Genomic DNA, 25,322 nt, shown 5'->3' on the forward strand with positions numbered 1-25,322 from the left:
TGTGAATGATTTCTGTTTTTCATTTCAAGCTCATTTCCCAAAATCAGAAATGAGTTGAGGAGAGTGTGAAGTGGTGCATTGGAAAAGTTGAGAATAGACGTTCATACACATTCAAGTTTTAGTTGAATTAATAAATTAGGCTTCATGTTTCTTTGTACGTTCCATTTTAATTATTTAATTAGCAGTATTTACTTTTTTAATTACAGTTTTCAGCTGATAGTCTTTCACTACATGTTGTCCCTTCTGGGGCTCCATAACAGGATGCAGCTTATAAAAAGTATGAAAAACTGTGAGAGACAAAAAAGATGCTATGGTGTTAATTACACTCAGGAAAGAAACCAGAACCCAGGTTTCAAATGGGCAGTTTTTATTCATCAAATCCACATGACAGACAGACAGAAACATAACTGTGATAAACTGTACATCCTCCTCCTCCTCCTCCTCTTCCTCCTGTGTCTTTACGTCCTCTCTCCCGCCGCAGTCAGACACTCGTCTCTTTTGCCTCCTCTTCCTCTCTCCGGCTCTTCATACTTGTCCGTTCTTGTCCTCTCTCCGCAGTCCTCTTGCTCAGAGCTCCTCGGAGGGGAAAGCTGGAGGACAGGAGGTGAAAATGAGGTGTTCATCCATCCTGCTTGTGAATATTAGTAATACCGAGATCCACAGAAAATGGCTTTTTACATGCAAATAATAATAAGAATAATAAAATTATTCCTCTGTCTGCTGTTGTTGTTTTGACCTTGCATCTCTCCCATGATAAATTAATTTATTATTGCGTTCACGGTACAATAACTCAAACACATTTCTGCGACTCGCCTTCTGAATGACAGCATCCATTAAGTGCTATGAAATATTGTGAAATACACAGTAAGTGATCGCGGTTTCACCACAGTTAATTAGCAGTATTTTCAATGGGACGTTGGTTCTGATAATTGGATGAAGACGATAAGATGAGAATTTATTTTATATGCCTAATGTATTTCCACAATTTAGCGGGTTAAAGGGGCCTCGTATTCATTATAACTCTGTTAGTCAGTGAGTGATTTCATTGTGACAGCTCCATTACGATCATCAGCACGACAGATTCTCACGAGCATCTGAGCTAAAAACATCAGCATTTAGTTTGCTTTTGCAGCACATTTCCATATTAATATCAAAATGTTTGATTCAATGATGTCAGTGTCACGCCCAGAATAAGATGGCATCCCATTCACGATATTAGCTGTTAGTCATCGTCCTCATTAAATGGTTCATTAGCGTGAGGTGATGTTTTCTTACATGTGAGGGTTTCAGTTAGCTGGTGAATACCTTCCTCCTCCTCATCGGGAGCTACCAAACTGGCTGCAAAAGTCCATATCATCTCCATCCAATCAATGCTCTCCTGAGCTGTGACATCACCAGGGACTGCAGCAGGGCCTGATCTTATTGGGCGAACGCCACCTAAATAGAATAAAGACACAGAAAAGTTGAATATGACAAACCGAAGGTAATTTAAGAAGTAAAATATGAACTTGAAGAAGTAAACAGGGGGTGGACAAAATATCAGGAATCCTTACTGTAGAGTTGAAGTCGCTCTTCACTCGACACAGTTTTGAAATGATAACCTTCATAATGGCAGTATGCATTAAATAGCATGTATATACTGTGCATACACATGTAGGCATATGTCACCCCATGCAGGTGGTAGAGCTCAAACACTATGAAACACTATGATTTATTATACAGATACCGTAAGTCTCAGTTTGGCTACAGCAGGCTGCCAGACAAAGACGAATTGTTTAATATTAGATATAACCTATTTAAATGTGGTATTAGTGACTGTGTGATGGCTCAGGAGTTTGCGCTTGCCTCTGGCCTTCAAACCTCTCTTAGCGATGGCAGGTGGTGGAGGGAGACCTGAGGGGAGACACAGCATGAAGTCAAGTGTAAAATACAGGTTGTAAAGAAAAGGAGAGGGTGGCAACACAGAGGAAAGATAACGGAGGAGAGAATCCATAAAGAGAACAACGAGCAGTGGCCCTTATCGCCCTGCATAGTTTCTGTTCTCAGTCACTCACACCCACACAGCTTCAGATTAATAGTTTACATGATAAAGATGATGATAGTCAAAATAATAATAATAATAACACTGCATACAAATTTCCCATCATGCAGAACATGTTAGGACTTCATCTCTCGACATGCTGAAGGAGAACACGGCAACAAACAGCGATGACACAAGCATGTTTTCAGCAGCATTTCGACGTCCCCCCCACACAGTTTCAGCAGGTTTTTCATGTTTCTGTCACTCACTAACTTTTGGTTTCCACTGCAGGAGTCCAAAATTCCAACACATCTGCAAGAAAACATAATTGTACCATTTTCTAAAGCTTTATCAATGCTTAGTAAAACATTTAGTAGCACCTAATGGATCAGCTCTAAGCCATTGGGGATTTTCTGCGGGTGATCCTTCCTTTTGTCTGTTTAGCTCTTTAATTAATCATATGATGATGATGGATAATCCTTCAAATTCTGATTAACTTATTAACTTGTTTACATTTAGAATTACAAGCGATTGACTGGCTTAAGAAAGAGTGAGAGACCTGTGATGCTTATTGACGACTCATTAACACAACTGCAGGCTTGATGGCTCATTACAAAGTTAATGATTTCATCAATAAATAGACAGTTCATGTCTCTCCAGATGACTGATGTATACAGCATTAATACATGCTCTATTAACTGGTAATGAAGCTATTAACCACAGCTTATAAAGCCTTTATGAAGGGTGACTCACGAGAAACGTCTACCAAGATACCGACTGATAGATTGTTGTTATTTTTTCTTTTTTTGGGATCATTTCCCCCACAGGTAATTTTGCCCATTAGTGACCATGGGTGTTGAACACACACAGCAGAGGCTGCAGGCACCGTCAGGGTTCAAAACCTGGTAACATGTTGGTACCAAATGATGCAGCGGAGGCATTTTAAAGCATCTAGTCAACTGTGTTAAAAATGTTTCTGGTTGTATTTGTTTTGTTTTTGTACACGGACTCGTCTGTGCTGTTTACGATGGCTTTGTCCCTGCAGGTGCTCCCATTAATTAATCTCTTTAATTTTCCCTCTCTCAGGTTGAAGAAGATATCTGCCTGTTTGTTGCCCAGTGTGAAGGAGTCGTATAATGGAACCTCATAAACAGCTGATTAATGCACTGACATTTCTTTGATTGGCACAGTGCAGCAGACACCAGGAATAGAAGGCTAGCATTTCCCCCCTGCTGACTCTCTGTTTATTGCCTTTCACCCCTCTGTCTTTCCTTTTCTCTCTCTAATTCACTCTGTGTCTCTTTTTGTCCCTCTTCTTTCTTTAAATCTATTTTCTGTCTTGCTCTCATGATGTCATCCTGTCTCTTCTCCACCTTTCTGCCTTTCTCTCTTAGTTATGTGTAGTTTCACAGCCACATCAAAATGATTAAACACAAAGAGAAACAGAATAAAAATACAAATTGTGCCGCAGAGATAAAAACAAGCAAGAGACTGAAAAACCTCTCAGAAGAAAAGAGCATGAAGTAGCTGGAAGAGACACATCTGAACTGGATAAGGAAATGATGCAGAGCTTTGCTTGTCTCTTTTTTCTTTCTTTTTCCTTCATCTTCTTCCTCTTTATCCTTCTTTCTTCCTGCCACATCTTTCTTTCTTTCTTTCCTTTCTTAGTCCTCCCTCAATTTCATCCTTCCCTTCTTTTATTTTTTCTGTCTGCTTCCTTTCTTTCTTTCACTTTTTCTTTCCTTCCTCTTCTTGCTCCTTTCATTCCTTTCTCTCTCTCTATCTTTCTTCATTTCTTTCCTTCCTCCTTTCTTCCTTTCTTCCCTTACTTCCCTCAATCCCTTTCCCTTTCTTCCTTCCTCATTTTTCCTTTTCTCCCTTCTTTCCTTCCTCATTCTTCCTTCCTTTCTTTCTTTCCCTCCTCATTCTTCCTTCCTTTCTTTCCTTCCCTCCTCATTCTTGCTTCCTTCATTCCTTTCTGTCTTTCTTTCCTTTCCTTCCTTACTTCTTTCCTTACAGGTGTGACACTGACCTTGCATAGGAGCGATAACTGGACACATGACATATTTCAGCTTTCCAATTTAACTCCACATCATTAACACTGCATGGCTGCAGCATTTCTACCATTTCTTCCTCAAGAAGAAACACATACATTAAGAATTTATTCCTCTTCCTCTTCTTCTTTTTTCTTTGCCTCTGCCTCTCTGACAGAGAACTAAGGTTTGATAAGGTGACTGATTAAAGTGTTGGCAGTGCTGCTTCTTTGTCTCTCCTCCTCCACCTTCTCTCTCTCTCATGTCTCTGCATTTTCTTGCTTCCAGCTGTTTTCTATACGCTCTGCCTTAATCTCCTCTGAATTACTGTATTTTTCTTTACAGTATGTCTACGCAGGTTTGTGCGTCTCTTTCTCCACATTTCTTTATCTGTATCCTTCCCTGATGTTTCTTGGTCTATTCTCTTTATATACACACAAATACAAAACTCTATCTCTGCTCGCTCACGACGGGGAGAATTGCATTTCTCTTTTATTGTCCAAAAATGTCTCCTTGCCATTTCATTTACACGCACTGGCCTTTATTGAAATGTCATGGTTGCAGAAAAGGCTTGTGATTAAAAATGCAGCCCAGCATTTTGTCATTGTCAACTTGCAAATATTTGCTTCAGAAAATGGAAGATAACTACAACGTAAAGGGGACATTTGCTTTCATGTGCATTTCCTCCACGGCTCAGGCCGATCCTTTGACCTGGGAGAAAGGTTTTCTTTGACTTACAGAAAGATTTATTAGTTTTTATTGATAACTCTGCATAAAATATGGGAGATAAAACAAATCACTTTCATCCAGGGACTCTGTATTCCATTTCCTCTGTTTAGGCTCTCTTATATTATCACCTTAGCCACATCAGCTTATCATCGACATATTTTTCCATGTCAGCGATTAAAAGAAAATAATCCTGCGAAATTAAACTAATTCAAATTGAGATCCCAACAGGTCTACAGATTTACTGCTGTCATAAGACGCCACAGTGGTAACCCAGTACCTAGACGTTTTAATTACAAGGCCGTGTATCACACAGCGTCGTAGCCATCGAGGACTGCAGGTCCAGAGGAAACACAAATACACATGCAGGTCCACCACTGTAATGCATGCAGGTGTTGAGTTGTTATGCACCTTCAGACAATACACAGACTGGTGACAAATTAAAGAAAAAACCCCAATAAATGGGTAAAGTATAACATATTAATCACATGCTATGGCCTCATAAATCATCACATTTCAATTAACTCAACTGTACACCAATAGGAGATTTTACAGCGATGTGTCAGACAGCGCTCTGTTCATCCCTCCAGAAGAGTTTCAGAAATTTGAGAGAACTGATGACAGGCCAAACACCTTTCTAGACTTGAAATCATTTTTTCCTTTAATTTGCCATCCATCATAGCTGAGAGGTTCGATAAAGACATGCGTTTGATAGCAGACCAGGGCAAGAATACATTCTCCTGAACACATAAACTGATAAAAGTTTTGCATCAGGAAACTCAAAGGGTAAATCCATCGTGTTTGGATTTTTAGAACAGTTTGTAGTACTTCCATATCAATAGTCAGTGTAAGTTGTATTAACTACAGAAGATGGCAGTCAACACGCCCCCAGTTTGGAGGAGCAGCAGGAGCACTGGTGAAGGAAGCTAAGCAACGCACTGCTGTACACTGGAGTCAGTAGCAAAACATGTTTAAGCCACCTTAAAATAGTCCCACCTATGAAAAAATCAATATCTGCTAAAGTGTGCGCCATATTTAGAATATTTTCAGCACTTCACCTTGCAATCTTACAGTCCTTTCCAATGTGGAGCTGAAGCTGTTATATCGCTCTCTTCAAAGCCACCAGACTCCTTTGACAAAGGCGCTAATTTCACGTCGCAGAACACTGGAGTTGGGGTCTACCATTGTCTCCATCACATAGTTTACCACATCATTTGACACTTTTGGAGTGAGAGTGGGCTGTGCATACAGGTCGGACTACCCTGCAGGTTGAAACATGACGCTATAGAGGTACCCGACGCCTTGAGAGGTGACACCACGGGGTCCCGAACAAGCATCCATGTGTGACAAGTTGTGAGTGAGAACAAGCTGTTTTTTAGCAAAGGCATAAAATAGTCAAAAGTGCCCACAGTCTCAATGGGAAATATCTAAAAATCTTAGCAAATGTGTGGGCAGAAAACAAGCTCTTTGAAACTTTCAAGCACAGTGGCTTCACCCATAAGGGTCACAGCTGATGTTTAACTTTTGACAGCAGCTGGTAAACACTTGCAGATGATACAGAACGGATTTCTAGTTGATTTACCCTTTGTCCACGTTTTGAAATACTGGACTCATGCTAGACAGGGATCGTGTATGTCTTGATTTTCTCTGGTCTGTCAAGGACAACGCTCTAATACAACCAAGCAGTGCAGTCAAACTGTTAGTGGTTTTTGCTGTTGTTGTTGTTTTTACCAGGAGATAAACACACTGGGTCGTCACAGTATGATGTGTACTCTTTGGATGGGATGGCAGGTGATTGACAGCATGAGGGTGGAGAAGAGGTAAAGGGTTGGGGGGGGGGGGGGTTTGAAGAAAGGAGGACAATGAGGAGAGGAGTTACAGATGAGTGTGTTGGATGTGTGAGGCAGGGCTATCCTCAGACTGTTGGATAGTCCAAAAACATGGTGGTGTGTAGTAGTTGTGGGAGTGATACGAAGCAGATATGAGTAGAATTGATAGAAAGGTCATTATCACAGTAAATTGACTGCACACTGGAATACACCTGCTACAGCATCAAAGTGATTGATTTCCTGTTGTGTGGTGGAAGATCAGAGGCAGTTTGACCATGTGTCAGCTTAATTTAAGTCATTGCAGTGCACCAAATGGGTACGGGGTGGTCGTCTTATCTTGAACTTTTAGTTGCAGTACAGTTAGTCTGACTGTATTGTAGCGTTAATTAAATGTACAGCACTTTCCAAAATGTCCAACTTTTGCTTTCAATGTAAAGTAAGTTGTAAGTGGAGTTGAATCACATTAACATGGCGACACTTTTTTCTTCAGTGCTTTGATTTCTGGGGTGGTTAACAACCCAGATTCCATGTTTACAAAAATAAAACAACACGCTGCAGACGTGGCACGGCAGCTCTTTCTTGATTTCCCCTGTTATGCTGCAATCAGACGTTTCTCATTATCTCAAGATATAAATTAATGGATGCGCAGAGCCTTGTAAGGCTGATCACGGTCCCAGTGAATAGACAGTCTTAAGCTGAATGGAAAGCGTTTGAAGGAGAGAGCTTGACTGCTGCATTTACTTTAATCAATCAGCGACATAGTAGCGTTCTCAGGGAAATTCATTTTCTGTTATCTCATGACAATGAAGTAATTAAAGCGTGATCACAGAAAAGAAATTTGATCAGGCAGGACAATTAAGTCATGAGCTGGAGATAACAGGATTAAAGATACATGAGGAAACAAAGCTGCACTCAGTTACTGTAGTGCAGCAGCAGGCAGGAATGTATGAAACTGCATGAAAAAAAAAAAGAGAGATTGTTACTTTAAATTACTAGATGTTTTTATGAAAGTTATTATGGTAACACCAGGAAGTGACCTTTCAATCCGTTCCACAAGAGTATGAGTGAGGCATTTAAGTGAAAATGAGAAGGACAGACCTCAGTATGTACACAGCTGTGTCACTACGCTGGTACATTAACTGTCAGCTGATGGACGAATTCATGCTGGAGTCGAGGTGATCGTGTGAGTGTGAGAAAATGAACTCGTAAAAACAGCGTGTCATTATCAGTACATCTGTCTGTCAAGTGAGGGGCAGCACACGACGCACCATGTGCCACTTTAAACAGTGTGGAGCACCACAGACGATGGGACATTAGGCTGTTATTAACATGTGTTGAAAAGAAAAAAGAGACGCTGCGTGTCCCCAGACTTGACACAGGGATGTTGCTGAAAATGATGAGCTTCATGAGAGCGTGTCCACTTTTGAAGACTGCTTCAAAAATGTCTTGTTGTTTGGATGAAATATGGATGTGTGAATGACGTGTGAATGGATGGGTACAAATGAGTTGAAGGAAAGTGTCATATGGTACAATAAAACATGACAATATAATCACAGTACAATGGAATGAGCATCGTTGAATGGTGCACAAAAAGTTCACTTAAAATGCAGCAAAAGTCGAAAAGAGATTAAAATGAGAATAAAAACAAATGATGGACAAAGACTCTCGTTACCTGCCAGAGTTTTGTAGTCGAGCAGATCAAAGAGAACGATGGCGACTCCTGACCACGTGAGGATCAGAGCCACGACCAGCAGCCAGGCCATCGGAGAGCTAAAGGTCATGATGACATCATCCAAAAATGTCTTCTGATTGGTCCGAGCCGGAGGGACCGCCTCCCCGCCGTTAGCTTGACTGCTCATTGGTGAGGAGAGCTGAGAGAGAGAAATGAGAGGACATAATTATGAGTAAGTAAATTTGAGTCGTGTGAAAAGATCATTTTGAAGGCTTGCTGTTTTGATTTTGATGTTTTTTAAATGCACTGTGTGTAATTTTTGAAATCTAGGGGTCTCTCAATCAAATAGTTTGGTGACGTTATGAAGCAGCATGGGATCATGGGAGTCGCTGTCTTCACTGTTAAACTTATCTTAACAACTTGTATAACACAGGTTTAGTCGTTTTTAGACATTTTAATGCCGCAATGGGACATGTCACACCTTTAAAGAGGTGTGATTTAGTATTTCATCTCCATAAAATGCAAGGACTCACAAGAGACAGGTTTTAAAAAGACTAACAAAATAAAAAAAGCTGCAGCAGAGGCTGAGATATGCTTAACTTTTTGTCAAGCTCCAAAGTCAACCATCAAAAACCTCTGGATCCCCTTTGTGCAAACGGCAACGTCTTTTCATTAAATCCTCCGTGTCTGGAAACTGCGGCTTCTTTTCATCTCCGTGTTCCAAACTTGGCTTTCTGTTAGAAAGTTTTCCAAGCCCAAACCAAGATAACTCTGATCATCACAGATACGGTCTCAGACTCCCAGTGGCTAGCAAACTGGCCTGTATATGTAAAATTGGTACAGTGCCCCTCTAAAGCTGCATTCACTTATTTATTTATTTATTTATTTATTTATTTATTTTGCCACTGCGAAAACAAGCAGTAAACACAACATTGACATATTGTTCCCTTTTGAGTTGATACGGCAAACTCACAAAGCTTATTTGCACATGTAGCACATATGAGCAACCAATTAGCATTGTGTGCTGTTTGGTGCTGGGCGGGTGGTTTAGAGTGGGTTTGTGCTGGAATCAGCTGCCTGTTGCATTTTAAAACAACGCTCATGACAGGAGCGAGAGCTGACCACAACAGCTGAGCTGTGGGAAGGGAAACCAGTTGAAAGAAAAGTTATGTGGAGCTGAGGGGAACTGCAGAGTCAGGTGATAACTCGTGTGGGTTTGCCACTTGGACCCACTGCTTTGACATACAAGTAGTTATCTGATAGACTGTTAATATGAAATATTGATTAAAGCAGCCTTAAAGTGTCGGAGTGTGTGAGAGCGTGTCCTCTTGAAACCAGGCTATATGCACTTTTAACTTTGATGACAACATCGTCTCGTAGCTCTCACAGTGTAACCCTTTCTGCTGACCCACTAGTTTTGTTTGAGGTCTCTAGAATTGCTGACCTCACCTTTAAAGCAGCATCTATCTATAACCATCTATAGGAACAAGATTGCAATGCAATCAGCACCTGCTTTAGAAGATTATGATGAGAAATAGAGTGAAGCAACAAGCTGTCTGGCTTCGGTGGAAGATTGGCGATGGAAAACCAAAACTTTCAAAATAAAGTACTAAAACCTTTGGGAATATTGTGAGGGTGGAAGGTTCACTTTGCCTTAAGGCCTTTGATTGAGGGCAGCACAGGGTCACAGCCCAGGACGAGCCCAGGATTGGTACTATAATCATATGGCATGATTTTGACATTTACCACCTTGAATTCCCCTCTGAGCCCAACTGATGTTACATAAATCTGTCACTGATATGAGTAAGATCTGCACTTTGTGCAACATTCAAGCCTGTTGCATTCACGTCCCCCGTTCTTCTGATTAATGCACACAGCAGCTGTTTATTTGCATGGATGTCAGTGAATCATTCAAGTATGTTCTGTTTTTCTTTGTGTGAGGATGAGAATGACAGACATTTGGGGGGGAAGAGTGGGAGAGAGCAACGAGAGAGAGAGAGAGAGAGAGAGGGGGAGACAGACAGATATTGCCCGAGGGGATGAGGAGATTAAATTCCATCTCACTTTGAAAAATCTGCTCTACAAGACAAATTACTTCTCTAAAGAAAGTTTTCATCACTGTATGGCGGTGGGGCCGTGTGCCATAACATGATTACGCTCCCGCGTTAGGTTGTTTGTGTTCATTATGTAGCGTGCTGCGATGAACGCCTCAGATGATTTATTTTTCCCTCTGTCTCGCTGCCTGCCTCTCACACCACTTATCTGCAAATATAAAGTGATAGTCACACTGCGCCGGAGATTTGAATTAAAATAGGACTGACTAATCTGGAAGAAATATGCCCTTCTCAAGGTTATTAATGAGGCCCTGAAGGATGCGGATCCATGCGTGCTCCGTGCTGGTCCGGCCGAGGTATTTAACACCATTCGTCATGACACTCTCGTTGACACAATTAGGTGGCAGTTTGGACTCTAATGGCTTTCATCTTCACTGTCAATTCATACAAGCCGAGTGTAGACTGGTGACAATGCTCCCCCGTCTCCTCATTATATCGTACATGCACCTCAAGGCACAATTCAGTGCTTTTTCTCCCTCAATATATATGCTTCTATATGTGAGTTAAATCCGATCACTTGAGTAAATTGGCCACTTTATAGCTCATTATGTGGCCCGTGCACTCAAACCGAGAAGAAGGAGTGCTCGACTGAACGGGACTTTTAAACAGTGAACGCAGCAATAAGTATTATGACTTGATGGAAAAAGCAGGAGCACTTTGGCGTGGCTGGATTTACCTGTTCGGAGGCTCGAGGGCCAAACATTGATGACTACCTCTCTGTGTGTAAAGTAGTTTGTGGTAATTTGATCAGGCAGACCTTTACTTAATGTAGGAATACAGACCATCTGAGCACAATATAATCTGTTGACTAGCTAATAGCTGATATTGATATTTCGGCATCACTCTTCCTTCATCAGAGCATCAATGCTGTTCAATCATAATGATATTTTTTTTGTATTTTTCTTTTTTTATCTGATCGCTTTATTGACTTGCATTATCACTGACGCTTTGGCAATATTGTTCACCTGACATTCATGCCAGGAGAGCATACTGAATTGATAATGATATAGCTGATATTCAGGAATGGATACCTCTGAACTTCACTGCAACAACATTAGTCCTGCTTCCATATTGGCACAAACTCAGTAATCGCTTTATCCTTTACCAGATGACATCAAGGCTGAATTTTAAAGGGTTATTCTGGCAACTTACTATTGTACTCTCATAAAGTTGGGGACTTGAAAGAGACAGAGATGATTGCCAAAGCTACATTTATCACAATGTAATTCTCTTATTCACCTTTCAAACACCATACCTGTCCATACTATAGTACTCATACTCATTTTAAGCAGTATAATTCTCTCACCAAAGTCTAAAAATGCCTTTTTTTTTTTAGTATGCTAGTGGTGCACAGTTTCAAAAAATGCAAATGACGGTGCAACGTCTCCAGGGAAATCTTAACAAACAAAATGTTAAAAGTATTAAACTGCTGGAAGAACATTTCCTTTCTATTGGTGAGGTTTAACATACATTATCTAGGACAGTTGTATAACGTGAAGAATTGATGTGTTTTGATTCAGCGGCCGGTCTCAGACTGACCTTTCTGTAGCTGCATTCAGATAACAAACTACAAAATCAATTTAACATAATTCTGCCCACACACACTCGAATGTGCATTTGCGTGTGCGTCAAGAAAGCTAACCATTGATCTGGTGAACAACAGCTGGCATGTGTGTGTCATTTCACATGAAGAGCTGACGGTGCCTGTGTGTGCCTGCGTGTGTGATATAAAAGCTGACCATTGATCCAGTGGAACCCAGGCAGCGGCCGGTCGGGCCTGCGTATTGATCCACAGCAGGTAAAACGGTCACGACGTTACAATGACAGAGGGTTGGAGCACAGTCTAAATGTCCTACAGCGGAGAGATCAGGAAAAAAACGCTGCACTGTGCAATCATCCACTTCACCATTCTTCTCCAAACCATGTAATTACAGTGTAGTTCTCTCATATGGCCCATCTTTTATAGTTTCTGTCAAAGTTTGAGTCACAGCCTGCAAATATTTTTCCCATACACTACGTATGTGTCTGTCCTCTTTTCAGAACCAGATGACCCAGGCCACCTGTTGTTACCACCAAGTGTTGAGCTGATATTCACACACAAACAAGGACACCAACTGCTGCTGCTGCTGCTGCCTCCTCCACACCAAAGGAACGAACAGAATTAGAACGATGTGCGAACAGGCTACCGACCGCTATTTGAGGGCAAATGAAAGGCAACAAAGGCACTTATGAGAGTGTGAGTCATCCCCTCTTTTTAACGAGCATGCATCACCCGCTTTTATGAATACACCAACTTCAAGATAAATAGGCATGGTTCTGCTTACAGGGTCATCTTGTTGGGTATTATTTCCAGAGGTAGGAAGTAGCTAAGCATATGTAGGTACTGCATATAAGTACACTTTTAAGACATTTTTAGATTACCTTCAGTCCATTCTACTTATATTATTACATTATTAATATTACCCTTTTTCCTCTACACTTACCTGACAGCTGGAGTTACCTACTTAACTTTTCAGATTACCATTTAACGTTGAAAAGATCACCTTAGAAAACGTGTTGTTTTGCATCAAAGGGTTAGGGTTAGCGTGTAAGATTTAGTGGTGAGGTTGCAGATTGCAACCAAATGATTACCCCTTGGCTCCTGTAGAAACATGGCGGTGCAACACGGCGGATCTGCTCTCTCAGTAGACATAAAGAGCTCATTCTACGGTAACGAAAACATGATTGTTTTTTCAGGTCATTACACATGAAAACATGATTATGAATATCATATTGCATGTCTGCCAACATATCCCCTAAATCCTACACACTGGTCTTTAAGTGGTTTCCAACCTTTTTTGGCTTGTGACCCTCCAAAACTGCAAAAATGAGTATAAATTTGCACAGCAGAACTATGTTTTTATTCATTTTATTTCCTCTTTAATCATGTCCTGACCCTTTATCCTGTGACCCATTCAAGGAGCCTGACCCCTCAGTTGGGAACCACCAGACAGAACTTAAAATAAAGTAGTTAAAACTCCATATTGACCAGCTGCAACAGTAAAATGCTGCTTATACATTGATGCATCAATATAATAACGTCAAGTATAATAACATAGCAGTCACAGGGGCCATTTTTCTTGTTGCATTGGTACTTTTTCTGAAGTAAAGGGAAGAAAATACATCTTCAGCTACTAATCATTATTTGATCGAATAATATGAGCCTGACATCAAGTGAGAGTAAAAGCACGGAAGTGTAATATGGTTCTTCTCACAGAATAAGCTGACAAAAGAATTAATCTGTCAGAAGCTCAGTATGTTGTCATATGTGTTAAATTCAACTTATGTGCACAGACAATGACAGCAGCGACTCACATGCCAACCGTCCTCTTGGTTACATTTTTAGTAATTACATGACGGCACTGTATGAAGTGCGAAGAAAAAAACTGAGAGAAGAAAAACTGATTATTTCAACATCAAAGCAAATATTTTTAAATGCAGTTCTCCCAACCAGGGGGTCTGGACCCCCCGGGGATCCCAAGACACATCAGAGAGATCTCAGGATGATATAAGGAAAAAGAAAGAAAAACATATGAGTTTTTTCTCATGAAATACTGAAAACTTTCAACTCTTCAGGCCTCTAAAACTCCCTCACATGAAACAATTACCGTTTGATTGATCTGTGCCTCACATTTGCTCCACTCAACGTCAAGATGTTCGTGCACAATTATACCTAAAAGTGCCAACAGTGTGGTATTTAGTCACGAAAGGTAAAATATCAACACGTTCTCGATCCTAAATGACTGAAGGTCAATTGTCAATTGTCAATGAATCCCAAAATGACACTTTTGGAGATACCAGCGTTGTGAAATAGTTGCGGTTTGCTGAGGTTTAAGCACCAAAACTGCTTGGTAAGTTTTAGTAAAAAGGTCATGGTTTGGGAATAAGTACATTAGTGTTATGTACAGTTTGCGCTGACCTTTTTTGGCCCTTATACTACATGACCTGATGTCCTGCTTTGCGGCGTCACAATTACTACACCCACGAGAGATCGTAGCTTTACAATAATCATAAATTTGGGTCATAATCACCTGCTTGAAATGATTAAACATTAACAGCTCAAGCTGCAGCTGACATGTACTATATATTATAACACAAAATGTAATTATTTAATAGCAATAAAATCCCTTGAACACCATTAATATTGCAGTTTTCCACCTTATAAAGTTTGGCAGCGTACCTTCAGTAGCAGCTAACCTTTCAGATATAAATGGACATGAGAAAGAGTGACTGTGCATAGACCTCCTGCATACAGTAACATCAGATCATTATTATCAAGTTTAGCCAGAAAAAAATGGATTTTCACTGCACCTTTTGAGTTTGCTGGATGTTCAGCGATAACCTGCAGTCCTTCGATGGCTCGCCTGATGCAACGTTACCATAGAAACAAGCATGTAACTCCTTTGTTAAATCCTTTTTGGCCCCAGTTGATTGTGAGAAAAAGACGATGAAGGCAACACTCAAATCCGGCAGCAAAAAGCACACAGCAACTGTGTTAAGCTGGATCACAGCAGGTCTAAAAATACACTAAAATCTTCCCCACAGGAGAAAATGGAAGGAAACTCAAAACAGTTCTTTGCGTTTTGTTATTGTTCTCGTTAATTTCAAAGTTCCTCTTGAAGGTTTCAGTTTGAGTCCAAAAGATTCTTGAGTCAAAGTTTCTGGGATTCAGTTTGGAGCTGGTTAAATGCTGGAGAGAGACAGAAAGAGAGAGGCCGACAGAGTGAAGCAGGGAGAAGGGCTGACCTACTGAGAGTCACCCTGCCCCCTCCGAGGGTCCAAAATAGAGAGGTAGAGGAAGTGGAGGGAGGGAAGAGGAGATTTCAGGAGAGGAGTGGAGAGAGAGAAAACAGTGTTTATCGCTGTAAACCATCAAGAGATGGAGAGGAGGAAAGAATAAAGTGAAGAGATGAAGGTTGAAAAGTCTCCGGTGCTATATGTCTCAGACACACTGAGCTTATTAATCATGTTATAATGATGGAGGCAGCTGGAGGCAGCAAACAGCTGATGTTACTCCTCTGAGAGGCCCATTACTCCATGCCTAACCTGCCATACTGACCCAGTCTGTGCAACACATCAAGGCAGCTCCCTTACACCTGTGAAATAAACGAGGCGGCACTATTGCTGATTTTGTTTCGCTTCATCGTCTGCTTTAATACGATTTGACTATTTTAAATGATCGGTGGGTCCTCCAATAACTGCAGCGCCAGTCGTTTTAACACAACGGGAGACCGAGCGTGTTCACTTTGTGTCCTTGACAACAACTTGAGAAATAAAGTACAGAGAGCTTTAAACTTCTAATTCTCTCAACCATTTTTGCACCTCCTCGAGGGGAAACATATTTCTTCCTCCAGTGCTCCACCTGTCAGACAGAGGTCAAAGTGAAGAGTAAATAAGCGAATAAATATCTAGTCGACTCGCCCCATGTGAGTTCTTAAGCCCTGTCAGAACCTGTTTTTGAGGCCCAGTTTAAACGAGGGTGTGTGTGTGTGAGAGAGAGCAGGGGGAAGGAGTAACCTGACCCCCAGTCTCGCCCTGGGAGCCTGCACTGAAGAGGCTATAATTAGAGATACAGACAGCAGCTGGTGTTAACATTGGGCTGGACTGCTTTATATGTAGGGCGCACTGAGGGCTGGGGGGGACACAAACACACACACACACACACACACACACACACACACACACACACAAACCACACATCTTGAGATCATACTCAAGAAAAAGTTCGGGACTGTATGAAAATGATTCACTTAAGTAAAGTGCTGTGTTGTTATCCATTTTAATGAGCTGCAAATGTTTTTCACGTCTTGTTCATACTAAATTATTCTAGTTCTAGTAAGAAACTTTTCAAGATATTGCGATGTAAAATTTTACCTTTACCCACCCAAAATTTGTTGTTTGTATACAAGAAAACTTAAACACGCTGTTGAATTAATGTCTTAGGCTAACTTTATGGCAATTTTTCCCACTGTAATGCAGATTAAAGTGAAGGTGGGAATACCAGTGGTGGAGATAACATTTAAAGACACAATGAAAATACTTTTTCAAGCTGTAGTCACGTCCAAAATAAATGTAAAAATATAAAATTTTGAGGATTACGTTGACATTGATTTATCTAATCAGATGTGATTTCGGGTGATGAACTAAACTGGCCTTCATATAAAACCACACTTCAGCACCAGCCTGTGGGTCGTAGCAGCTAACAGGGTGATATCAGAGATGGTGGTGTGTGTTTGGGTCTCAGCTGGAAGAAAAAAACTTAATTTGTATTTCCAGAGAATGTTCTTGAGATCTGATTTATTAATTTCTCCACCGTGCTCAATAATCTGATCTTTTTAACAGTAAAGGTGAGCATAAAATATAAATCTTTGTAACAAAAAAAGACCAAAATGAAGAAGACAGATATCCCTCCCACAGTCCATTTTCAGCCCTGCTTTCTGTCTATGTCAGCAAATGGCGCGTTAAAATTAGAATGTTTTCTGCCCCTTGATAAACACTTCAAAAAGAAAATATGTCAGACAAACTACCAGAGACAGGCAGTCAGTCAGCTCCCAGCTGCTCAAACGCTCATCCAGCCTCAGTTCAGGTACATCTCAGCCACTTCATAAATGTTTACTGTTGGTTTCATTTTGATTTTTGCTGATTTATCTGTCATTTCATTAGATTTTGTCAGATATCTGCTGTACGCGCACACACGGGCATACCCATGAGTGATGAAACCAACCATCCGAAGTAATTCTGATGAAATTAAGCGCAATCAACAAGAACAACGCTCATGTCTGCACTACAGCGCACTGTGTGCTGTGTGTGTGTGTGTGTGTGTGTGTGTGTGTTGATACATCCTGAATAATTCTTCCCTCTGTCTGTAACTCAAAGGCTGCGAGTCTTTCCCTCTGAGCATCACACTCAAAATCAAAACTGAAGGCTATTTTTGGCTCTTTGAAAGTCTCTGGGACAGAACACGGAGAGCCTGCACCTCGGGCTCTGGCTGAGGTTCAGATCCTCGGACAGCGGCACGGGTGCTCGGTCCTGCTGGCGTCAGATCAGCACCTCTGACAGGGAGCAGGGACAAGCACACACCTGTGGCTGCTGGGAGGCACAGCTGGATCTGATCAGGACCAAGATGTCGCTCCAACAGCCCGAGGAGACACTTTCAGCAGCACTTCAGTTCTCACGTAGACCCAAACCCCGAAGGCTCTGCATTGTGTGACTGTAGCTTCCTGCTTCCTTTGTGCCTTTCAGCAGCAAGGTTCAGCTTGAAGATTCTGTGTTACACAGGTCCTTATACATATCTCTCACTACTGGTACAGCATGACCAAGAGTTATACCTTCAAGACTCCAATTACAGTCGTGTCCAAAGCTCTGAGCCCACTATAAACACAGCTATTGATCTACAAATCGCTCACAAAACCAGAAACAAGTTACATTTCAGACATGTTTTAACAGTGTGAACCTTCTCGACCTTGTAGGTCTGCGAGCCCGCTGCCTCTTCCCACGCAGGGTCAACTCAAAACACAGAGAAGCTACATTTATGCCGCACATACTTGGAGCAACCTCTCTGATGATCTTAGGCACCTTCCAAATATTGTTTCATGCAATTTGGAAAGCACTTTGAGCTGCCACCGTGTATGAAATGTGCCATATGAATAAACTGTCTTTCCTTTCCCGATTGTATTTAAAGAATAAGGCCGGTTGACTCAACATAAACTACAGCGTCTGTGCTTGTTATAAAAAAGGGAACATGTCACCCACTGCCGCCATGTGGTTCACTGATGTGTGTGATTGATAGTTTTTGGACGACAATGTAGGTCAATGACACAAAGGAAGACCTATCAGGCTTTGGATACACAGACGGTACTTGTTAACAGGATCACATCATTGTTTGTTTGGATCTGTTCATGGAATTTATTGGCAAAAAGAAAATATATAAGAGAACTAAAGCTGTCCGACAAATGTAGTGAAGTGGTAGTATGAGTCTGCAAGTAAGGGAAATACTCAGGTAAAGTACAAGTACCTTTAAGTTTTACTGAAATACAAAGCTTGAGTTTTTTCAGTCTCCTGAGAATAAGGGAACCAGTGAGGTACATCGTTAATTATCTGGTGAGATCGTTCGAAACTACAGTTACGTGTCACATTACACTTGTTAAATTAAGACGCGTTGCTGTAAAAGACTAAAGATGCATAATTTCTTGCATAATGTTTTGAATTGCAGAAGTATCACGGGTCCAGGGGCAGACTCAGGCTCTGTGTCTTCTGTTAGCAATGCAGCCACAGGGACACAGCTAACCTGCTCTGGACTTCCAGACAGCTGCAGGCCTTGGACCAGCAGGGACAGCGAGTCTGTGATTAAAACAGAAGTGAAGAGCACACATCAGGCATTCATCTCTCTGCTTCTTCGTTACTGTCTGCCTCCTTCACCCACGTTTTGTCTGCCTGCTTTCTCTCATTTCTTTCTCTCTACACCCTCCTTCCACACGCTGTCTTCCTCTCTAACTTGATGTCCTCCTTTCACCCTCACCTCTTGGTCCTCTCTATCTCCCTCTTTCTTTCCCCTCAGTCTTCTTTTCTGTCCTCCTTTCTTTTACCCAACCTGCTCTACTTTCACCTCTTCCCTCCCCGCTTATCTGCCCTCTGAAATCCCTTCCATCCTCCTGTCTCACCTCCTGCACTTATCTCTCTACCTCGCACCATTTTTGTTTTCCTCCCTCTCAAAACGCACACACACACACGCACGCACACACAAAACCCGTCTTATTAAATTAGTAATAATGTCACCATGCTCCCTCCCAGGAGGGCAGTGTTATTGACTTCATTATGCAAATGTAAACCAGCCCAAAGCTTTCCTACTGATGGGATAAGACACACACACACACACACACACACACACACACACACACACACACACACACACATGCACAGTGTTTGTAGGCCGAGCTTGCTGGCCAGGAAAAATTTCTTGCTGTTTCAGATAATTATGTCAACCAGTGGAGCTGATGTGTGTATTCGCATGAAATCTGCTAAATCGAACGAGCCTGGGGCTTATTACATCTGGAGTGACAGTGCATTAGTACAAAATAGACTAGAATAGGTAGGTTTTTTTTTTAAAGAAACAAAAATGTAAACTGATATTGTGTCTGTAATTAAATCGTTGGCAGTTTGATCGCCGCCTCTTCTTCACGTCTCCTGATGTGTGCGCATGACGGGACAACTAACATGTTTCGTCTTAATGTGAAATAAATATATCAGAGATTGACGAGTTTATACACACACATTTTGAAATTTCTGGCTTATTTTACTTTTTGTGTTGGCTCGTCACTTTGGTCTCAATGCCAGCTCCGCCAAATATTTGGCTGTGAGCAACTCTTCACAGGAAGCAGACTGAAGGAAATGTAGGCCAGGTGGGTGTACCCAACAGGTGCCTGAGTGGCCCGTGTGCCTCAGGAGTCATTTTGGCTTTGCGGATTGGCCAGGAAGTAAAATTCCTCTCATCTTAGCTCTGATCTGCCGGGCGAGCGCTTCTCTTTGTCACACTGGCACTTGCTGGCCGCCGTCACCAAACCACGCTGTGTCTTGATGCAAGTTCACAGACCTAGAAACATACTGGAGGGTATACAGTAAACACACATGCACACACGTGCGCACACACACTTTTAGACACAGTGTTGGCAGAAGCAGGACAGACAGATGGAAAGATAGCAGAGAGGGAGGCAGGACGTGGAAATTAAAGTCACAGTGTCAGGAGGAACAATTATAGCTCAGGGACTGATATTACATGTACACTGACTGACTGGATATTAACAAGAGGGAAAAAATGAGGCCAGCTAGCATTTTAACAACATAATGTCGTTTTTGCTGTATTTATTTTACAGACTAACACAGCTCAACAACTATTTGACAGATTGGCACAAAATGTTGTCCAGACATTCATAGATTACAGATGAAGTCTGATGAGTTTGGTGATCCTCTGACTTCTCATCAGGCATTTGCATCGAGTCAAATCCAGTGAAACATCTCTACATCGACTACGATTGGTTTAACATTTCCTCCTTTACTCTGCCCTATATGGGAAAGAGCTATAACTACAGAAAAGCTGAAGCTGAGAAAAAAATGGTTGAAAGTTTTCAGGCTGACGGGGTTAGATGTGCAACAGATGACCAGAATGTAATGCCTTCATTAAGACACTACAGCTACCATGAAAGCCTGCTATAGAACAACCCCTGAACGCGCTGGCTAATGGGGCTCTGCTGAAGCTGGGTTGGCCAATCCCCTACTCAGCAGATAACAGTGATTTCAGAAACAACTGCAATGAACCTAAGATGCTATCACCTGAGGTCGAAAGGGCAAAGCATGACGCTGTACAATGAAAGCTGTGCAGCCAGCCTAACTTTCACACCCAAGCTCAGGACTAGTAAAGGAGCATGGAATTGTAGAACAATGTGCAAGACTGGCAAAAGTGCACAGATAGCGGTGGAAATGGAAAAGGGCAAACTGGCAGTAATTGGACGAAACAAGGTGGACTCGAGCAGAGAGAAGCAGCGAAGTCCCTGATGGTACGGGAAGCCTGATTCAGTGCCAGATTCTACATAAAGGTAGCACTCATTCAGAGCTATGCACCAACACATGAGTGAGGGAGTCGGAAACGATGGAGGAGGAACTAAACTTCACCCGGACAGGGCTGGGGAAGGCGGCCCAGGGGTGATGGAGAAGAGCTGTGTTGCATTAGGAGAGAGAGGGTTTAAATCAAGTAAGTCAGAAGAGTGATGGAAAGTAAGCTTTGGTTGTTCTGTTTGTGTCATGTATTCATCTGAGGAAGGTTACAGTCTCCTTAACGCTCCACAGATCTGACGCTTTAATCTGCCGCACTTCAGTGAATGCTCCATGTTCATCATAATGCTCCACATCTGCTTTCACTGCACTTTATCACTTTTTGCTTTTATCTACACACTCACTTCCCACCTCAGCCAAAGGTGTGATATTTTGAGTTTTATTTTGTCTCTCTGGCATTTCTCTTCGTGTGTTTTTTTTTTTTTTATGCGCGAATTGAAAAGTAAAGCTGAATAAAAACCAGGCAACCAAGTGCCAAAGAAGAACAACAGAAACCACCAGAGGAGGATGAAGACTCTGACTGAGCCGTAGTTTAAAGAACAGCACAGACTGGCTCACTGTCGTGGAGCCTGAGAGGACCACAGACCAATCTGTCAGTCCAATGCCTCTGTTTTTGGTCTTGGTGCTATTGGAAGGAGCTTTCAGCCAGACAGGCACAGCACACATCTTTATTTACCTGCTCTATTTCCAGATTCTCTTTCAGTGCATCTGCAGCAGCAGGCAGGCAAGCAAGGTAAACACGGGGTTGACACTTTCAACAACTGTACGCAAAGGTTTGCTTTCCATTTTGGCATGTTAAGTTTAAAAGTTTCCTTTATTTACTGACTAATTGTGTTGGAGACTGACAAATTTACTCTCTGTGTGTGTTTCCATTTGCCCGTCTGAGCAAGTGACTGACTGATTCACCGGCTGACATCAAATGATATAAACTGAGCTATTAAACACAGTTATTCTGGGAGATGATGCTTTAGCTTCAGACTGTCTGGTCAGACGGCATTAGAAATGAGGAGCTGTGCACCAGACACCTCATGCATTTTTAACCAATCGATATCCTCTTTTCTACATCTCTTTCTCCGTCTCTAGCTCTTCATTTTCCTCTGTTCGTCGCTGCTCTTTCTCTCTGCTGTTCCGCTCTACACACTGTAATTGTTTTCCTCTTTCTCCCTCTGTTGCCTTTTCTCCTTGAACTGCTGCAAAGTTGGCTAATTTGTCTCGTCTCTCTCATCTCACTCTGTCTGGTCTCTCTGCCCATCTCGAGCCGCGATATCGTCCTCATCTCAGTCTGTTGTCCTTCGCGTGCTCTCTCTCTCTCTCTCTCTCTCTCTCTCTCTGCTGCCTTCTCTCCATCTTCATACTATCTGTCTCGTCTCAGCTTGTAATGCCCTGCCCCATTTGACTAACTTTGGAAATGATCTGTCCCAGTTTACTTTGTCTTAATTAGAAGAAGAGCATAGTCTGTCTGGATGTCACAGACAGACCCCAGAATGAGTGTCTAGACATGAGGGGACTCGCACAGCGACCACTTCTTTGGTTAAAGAGTAGAACTTGCTGCAGCGGTGACACAGCCTTTGTGCATGGAGCTCTACCAGGTGAGCGACCAGGGCGCACCGCACAGCCACCATTTCAAAGACATCAACATAGATATTAAAGGGTTTGTTCACCAACTTACAAAAAAGGAGAATATATTTTCTCCCTTCCCCGCTCCTCATAATGCAGACAGTTCAACTTAATTTGAGCAAGTTTTGAGACACTGCTCATAGTTTAGGGATATTTCAGCTGCCACTGCAACACGAAGGAATGAATAGGGTTTTAGTGCTCACAAGGTTGAAAAATGACATTTAAAAACTGTCACAGTAACCTTTCCTAACAATGTCTCGGGCACTCTAATCCACAAAGGATCTGCATAAAAAATGCTTTTGAGACAGTATCAAGAATCACTAGTATCATTTCTATCATCAGTGTATTTTATGATTAAAAGCAACCAATGTTGTATCGTGTCGAGGAGAGAAATGTCAAGATTTCTCATAATATTGTTCAGAACATGATTTAATTGCCACTGAACAATTTGTTAAGCTTAAGGCATTTCTTCTCAGTGTTGTTTGCTCATTACTTAACCTGATGAATATATTAATGATAACGTTTATCCTCAGATTTTCAGAGATAATGAGGTGATCGCTGCACAACAGCAGCACATAAGCAAAGAGCACTAAAAAGACATCAAGAGCCCAGAATGGGAACTAATTGACGCCAGTATTGATACTCAAAAACACCAAACACGCCTAAAAGCACTGACAGCAAGCGGGAAAATATCTTTTCTCTCTTTAAAACTCTTACACTTGTTTAAACACACTGTAGCACAGCATGCATGTTTGCACTTGCTAGAACAAACACAGCGATGTGAGCGCACATGAGGTAAATCAAAATCATAATTCACAATGAGGTCCGGACACACAAACGCTTTCACACTTATTTTCTCAGTGGGCAAACACCTGAAAGGTGAAATTACCCTGTGATTCATTGAACTCCAAGCAATATCCACCTGGGGGTAATTTAGTTGTTACTACGTATTTACAGGGAAGCCTTTGTGTAACAAACCAGAGAGGAAGGAGCTATGATAGGAGTGCTTTTAGAGCTGTTTCTGCTTTCTTGAAGTGGAGATACAGAAGGTCACGTATGAGGATTTAAGAGGGACGGCTGTCCTTGAGAATATTTCCTGTCATTAGAAATAAAATAAAAAAAATACAGAAGCTGCAAAATTAAAAGTATTGAGTAGGAATTCACCCGGGGCTGGATCCAATAATGGGACTTAAAGCTTGTTGTGATTTACGTTATACATTTAGACCCGGCTCTTGATAAAAAATGACAAACGCAGTGAATTGTATTGAGCCCCTGTGAGCTACTGCTGCAATATCCAAGTCTAATAGCACTTACAGTTCTGCCTGCAGGCACACACACACATGACTGAGTGCATGCACTCACATGAGGCCTCCAGCGTGCACACACACACACACACACACACACACACACGCACACAGTCAGTCGCGTTTCCATTACTTCAGAGGGCATTACATAGGCTTACATTCATTTCTTGGAGACTTACCCGAGCCACCCTAAACCTAACTTTACCCTGAACCTGAAGTCTTCACCCTAAAATACAACTATTTCCTTAAGGAAACTTGAGTTTGCTCCACATAATGTGACTGCATAAACAGATTTACGTCCCCACAACATGAGCAATACACATCCACACACACAGCCTCAGAAAAGGAGCACAAATAAAGCCGAATAAGTGTGTGATTCATGGTATAAATGTCTGTATCAGCATGTCAGAGACAATGCACACTTTGAGGTTGCCTTTGTTTTTGCATGGTAATCTGCAGAAGCATTACTTAGGCTACCTGTGATTATTTGCTGAGGACCCACATTGGTGTTGTAAGAGGATTAAAATGGATTTCTTAAAGACACTTCAACAATATTTGTGTTTAGTGCTGCATGTTGTGTTTTCCATTATGTTTTCATGTCCTTGTCTATCCTGGACAAGGTAAAATGAATAAAATGTTGAGGGCCATTATTTAAGTGGACTAAATTCTGTCACTCTGTACAATTTGGAAAGTCAAAGAAAAAAATAAACAACTTTTTCAATTTCTGGACAGAGAAAGAAAAATGACTGGTAACAGAAAATGGTGCTTGCCGTATCACCCTGTGCTGTAATAATTCACAGGGATAAAGACACCTTTGCTGTTGGATCACTCAGAAAAATGCTCGAAGGCAAATGAAATAATTCTATAATTGTGAAATTAATGACAATCATTTCACAAGCCTGAAGCAACGCTTCACTGTGATTGTCGATTAAATTCCTTAAACTGACACTTGAAATGGGATGATAATCAGGTGGCATTACTACTTCAGCATGGGGAAAATGTTTTTTTCTCTTTCCTTACTGAGAAAAGGTAGAGAGCTGCTAGCATTTAAGAAGATTTAAGGAAATGACAGCTTCTAACCATCATACCTTTTTTTTTTTTTTTTTCCCTGTGCTTAATTAATCAACGTATTAGTCATTATACCACAGTCTGAGTGAACACTCGATTGGCAGCAGGGTGTCCATTAGTTCCTGATAATGGATACCTACTAAGTAGTTCCAGTGAAACTGTCTGCTCTAAATTAATACTAGCCAGTATCCAAAATGAGTAACCATAGCAACAAGTACACTGCAAAAGCCTCCATTTATTGCAAGACATTGACAAGCTAATGTCTCATTAGGACAATGAATGGCTTCAGTATTTA

The 25,322-nt window shown here is 41.5% G+C and overlaps 1 protein-coding gene across 3 annotated transcripts in view; it reads right to left on the bottom strand.

Moving 5' to 3' along the window:
* Positions 1 to 365: 365 nt before the first annotated feature.
* The window catches only part of trdn (triadin), a 32,438-nt gene continuing 7,481 nt past the window's right edge, over positions 366 to 25,322 (bottom strand). For all 3 annotated transcript variants that reach the window (XM_076755628.1, XM_076755629.1, XM_076755630.1), the window contains 4 exons: positions 8,281 to 8,479; positions 1,846 to 1,893; positions 1,276 to 1,437; positions 366 to 590 (listed from right to left, as the gene is read on the bottom strand). In XM_076755628.1, the coding sequence (XP_076611743.1) occupies positions 568 to 590; positions 1,276 to 1,437; positions 1,846 to 1,893; positions 8,281 to 8,479 (432 nt within the window). In that variant the 3' untranslated portion in view covers positions 366 to 567. The remainder of the gene's footprint in view (positions 591 to 1,275; positions 1,438 to 1,845; positions 1,894 to 8,280; positions 8,480 to 25,322) is intronic.

Source organism: Chaetodon auriga, chromosome 18, assembly GCF_051107435.1.
Source record: "Chaetodon auriga isolate fChaAug3 chromosome 18, fChaAug3.hap1, whole genome shotgun sequence".
Classification (NCBI taxonomy): Eukaryota; Metazoa; Chordata; class Actinopteri; order Chaetodontiformes; family Chaetodontidae; genus Chaetodon; species Chaetodon auriga.